The sequence below is a fragment of the Calypte anna genome, chromosome W (genome assembly GCF_003957555.1).
Source record: "Calypte anna isolate BGI_N300 chromosome W, bCalAnn1_v1.p, whole genome shotgun sequence".
Taxonomy (NCBI): Eukaryota; Metazoa; Chordata; class Aves; order Apodiformes; family Trochilidae; genus Calypte; species Calypte anna.
This window is the reverse complement of record NC_044276.1, coordinates 18,048,043-18,052,000: the sequence shown is the minus strand read 5'-3', so window position 1 is coordinate 18,052,000 and position 3,958 is coordinate 18,048,043. Positions and strand designations below refer to the sequence as shown.

General features: G+C 44.2%; 1 protein-coding gene across 1 annotated transcript in view; it reads right to left on the bottom strand.

Moving 5' to 3' along the window:
- Positions 1–2,165, bottom strand: part of LOC115600122 (dual specificity protein kinase CLK1-like) — a 6,510-nt gene extending 4,345 nt beyond the window's left edge. The window contains 4 exon segments of the mRNA XM_030468344.1: positions 1,395–1,477; positions 1,626–1,755; positions 1,841–1,935; positions 2,012–2,165. Of these exon segments, the coding sequence (XP_030324204.1) occupies positions 1,395–1,477; positions 1,626–1,755; positions 1,841–1,935; positions 2,012–2,165 (462 nt within the window).
- Positions 2,166–3,958: the final 1,793 nt, after the last annotated feature.

Genomic DNA, 3,958 nt, shown 5'->3' with positions numbered 1-3,958 from the left:
TTGTACGTGTCCCTACCTGATACAATTGCTTTGTACAAGCATATACCTCACTTGTATTTAGTTGATTCTTTGTAACCTTTAATATGTGCCCTCTGCTATCTTTTAACCGTTAAAAGTCAGTAATATTCTTAGTTGCACAAACTTCCCAATGCTGAAAACAAAAAAACAAAAACAAAACAAAAAAAAATATTTTTTTTAGTTTATATATATCTATCTATATATATCAATGTGTTTATCCCAAAAACACACTCCCCTAGCCTCAAAATCCACGGGGTGAGGTGATGTAAGGTGGTGAGATATGTATGTGTGGTACTACAGACAGTTTACCCCCCCCACAAACACACGTTAACAATATTCTGGCTTTTGAGCTAGATAAACGTGTGGTGGGGAAAAGAACTGTGCTAGGCATGGTGGGATTCTCGGTTGTCCACTAATGGAAACCTTGGAGACAGAATCGGCCTGCTGTACAGCACAGATTATGAAAAAAAAAAAAAACGACATAACCACGCCAAAAGGGATGTGTATATATAGGGATGTGTATATATATATATGTATAAAAAATTATATATAGAAAAAATTACTGACCCAAGAGCCATGGGGTGAAATGTGGTATACACGTGGAACTGAAAATATAAAATATGTCTCTTGAATCAGTTTTTTTCCTCTTTCCTTCATCCTGCTTGTAATTACCATATGTTTACCTCAATGTATGCCTGACAGACACCTAGAAGATAAGATTATTTATCAGGTCGCCCAAAACTAGCAGGACACCAGGAAACAAAAGATAAGAATGACTCATCCCAGGAAGACTGGAGATTTGTATGTATCAGGGCCATATTCAATGAAGGGAGCCCTCTTTCTTTTTGAGGTATAAAAAACCCTAAGGAAAAAGGGAAAAGAGGCTTATTCATCCAGACGCTCCCCCCTCTCGGCACCTCGGCTTCCAGCTATGAAAAGACACAGCAGAGGTTTGAAAGGCGGAGAACCAGGAGCAACCCCAGCCCGAGGCCAGGCCGCCGGGATGGTGATAATTTCTCTCTTTTGTTCTTCCCTCTTTTACTCTAACGACTCTCGCGTTAAGGTGATTACTTTATGCAAAGGCCTTTTTGCCAGTAAACTGGCTTTCCCTGTTTTTAGAAATAAACCCTTGTAACTAATTTTAAATCCAACAGTCTGGTTATTTTGTAATTCAAGCGTCGCCTACGGGTAATGGCTGATTTATCCTCATAATCAATATATAAAATAATAAGCGGATCATGACAGCCTACATTTTCCTCTCTCTCCAGGGTGGCATTGCAGACAAGCCACTGCCTTTCTTGCAAAAAGCATTCCCATTTTCAGCAACATGGGTGGCATTGTATGTGCTGCATCTTTTGAGGTTCCTAGTTGCCTACCTCAAATACTTGGAATCCAAGGTAATACTCAAGAAGAATGCATCCGATGCTCCAAACGTCACATGGCTGTGACCATCCCAGGGCTGTGGAAAGATTCAGAAGTTTCATGTTTGTACCAGGCTGAAAAAGAGTTCAACAGCTCAACCAAGATGCGCCACAGTTGCGTAGCACCCTTCAACAGCACAGCAAAAGATCTAAGGCCAAAGCTGCACCTAAGAAACTCCTACTGACCTAGAATGACTTCAGGAGCTCTGTAAGGTCTTGTAGTGACCAGAGAGCAGCGAGGCTCATGGACAAGCACTGTGCTCCTGAAGTCCACCACTTCGATGTCTGAGCTTTTCAGTCTGCACACCGCACATTTCTGCAATGAAAAAAATGGGATGTGAGAGCCTGAAAAAAGGCATAGGATGGCTGAGGGGGAGGTGGGGAAGAGGACAGCAACTTACCAGGCTGGAGTTGTACTCTTCTGTATAGTCGGAGGAGGCTAGTAAGATGTTTTCTGGCTTCAGATCTGTGTGCGTCAACTTGTTCACATGCAAAACTGCAAGATAAGAAGGCTCCTTAGCAAATCCCACTGAGAAACTTGAACAAATGAAGCACAACAGAATCCTACTTACAGCTGACAGCTTTGCAGATCTGATAGGCCATGCGCCTGATGTGTTCCAGCCTGAAGGGCAGAGAGCAATTCTCTTTGAGAAAGTTGTAAGTGCTGAGCCCTAGCAGCTCAAAAACGATGCAGACATGGCCCTGGTACTCAAATCAGTCTAACATCTAGACACAGTGCCTGCAAAAGCAGAAAAAGACAGGAATTGCCACAGGCAGTTGTGTAACGCTTGGCTCCATGAGTCACCTGTTCCAGAAGGTGCCCTCTGGGAAATGTTCAAGCCAAAGCCCGGCCAGGTTGGCTTTGTCTACTCACTGGGTGCTGCTGGGGTCCAGTGCCTTTGAAGAGTCTAACACTTGCACCTCTGCGTAAGCTGTCCCGGAGTGCAAAGCAGTGTCTGACTATTTTCACAGCCATGTTCCTGCCATTGCTGAAATAACGGGGAAAACAAGGAGATTTACCTCAGAATCTTCAGCAATGATCACCATCTACATTACTTATATTGATGGGAACCTCATCAGAAAAGGTTTGCTGAGGGTGTGGAGGGTGCAGCTTCAGGCACTAAAAAAAACATCACTTTGTGTGTGAAAACTGCTGCAGCCTTCAAGATACAGAGAAGCAGATGAGGAGGTAAAGATAAAGACCAAGACAGTCAGAAAGCACTTCCCGAGCCAAACCAGGAGGGTAACAGTCAAGGAAATGTCTCCAATTAAAAAGACTTACTCTTGGTGATCGATGCATTGCACTACTTGTCCAAAACTGCCTTCACCCAAAAAAACCAAAAACCTCGTCTAGAAAGATAGGAGCTTTCAGTCACACAAGTTGTGAAGTTGCTCAGCTATTGAACAAACAAGCCCTAAGACACAAATGGACAAAACAAACAGAACAACTGGATTCTTCTCAACTGTGCCTCTTAAAATGGAAAATAACCATTTGGAGGGATGTCACTGGACAGCTCTCATCAAGGCACATTTACAGGTATGTCACGGTTTAATACTCGCCCGGAAATTGAACTGAGTAACAGATGCTCTCTATTCATCTCTCTCTCCTCCGTGTATGGGATGGAATACTCTGTTTTGTAGCGGGAGGAGCCATTCTTGCTCCTGAAGCTCAACGAGCTGCTGGTCTCTTCCAGGACTCCAGCCACCACACAGCGCTTCCAGGGTAGAAGTGTAGCAGGAAGAGTCTTTCTTGCTCCAGAGGCTCGACGAGCTGCTGGCCTCTCCATGCCTCGCACCAGAGTGAGCTGAGGTCTCTCTGTGGGTGTGTGTCCCACCTTTATTGGCCCCCTGGTCTTGCTCATGCCCAATAGGGGCCTGTCCTAATCAGGCACAGGTGAACTCACACCCACTCTTTGGCAACTCAAGGCACCTGGTTGACCATGTCTCTCTACATTCCCCCTTTTTTTTTTTTTTTTAAACACTGATTACAGGATACAAACATGTTACAAACATTTTAACACAATTTAACACGATTTTTACAAACATTTTACAAACATTTACACTTATACAGGATTTTTCTTCGGGCCCCACGGGGCACTCAGCTAAGAGCATCGAGGGGGCGCCGAGAGGCAGACACACAGGATTTTTACAGAATTTTTACACAAAAATATAACTTACAAGATTTAGACATATAACTTACAGGATTTTCTACACATACAGGATTTTTTCTCAGGCACCCGTTCAATGTCACAAAGTCTCTACCTTTCCCAGCCCAGGCACTTTTTGTTCTTCTCCCTCCGGTATCTGCTCTTCTTTTGGCTTCCCTCTGCTCAGGGGCTTCCAAAGAGAGAATTCTTATCTTGGCTTCACTTTGCTCAGGGTTTCCTCATGGGTTTCTGGTTCCTCCGTGGGATTCCATACCCTGGGATTCCATCCTCCTGGCTTCCTTCCCTCTGCTCAGGGGTTTCCAAAGAGAGAATCCTTATCTCGGCTTCCCTCTGTTCAGGGGTTTCCAATCC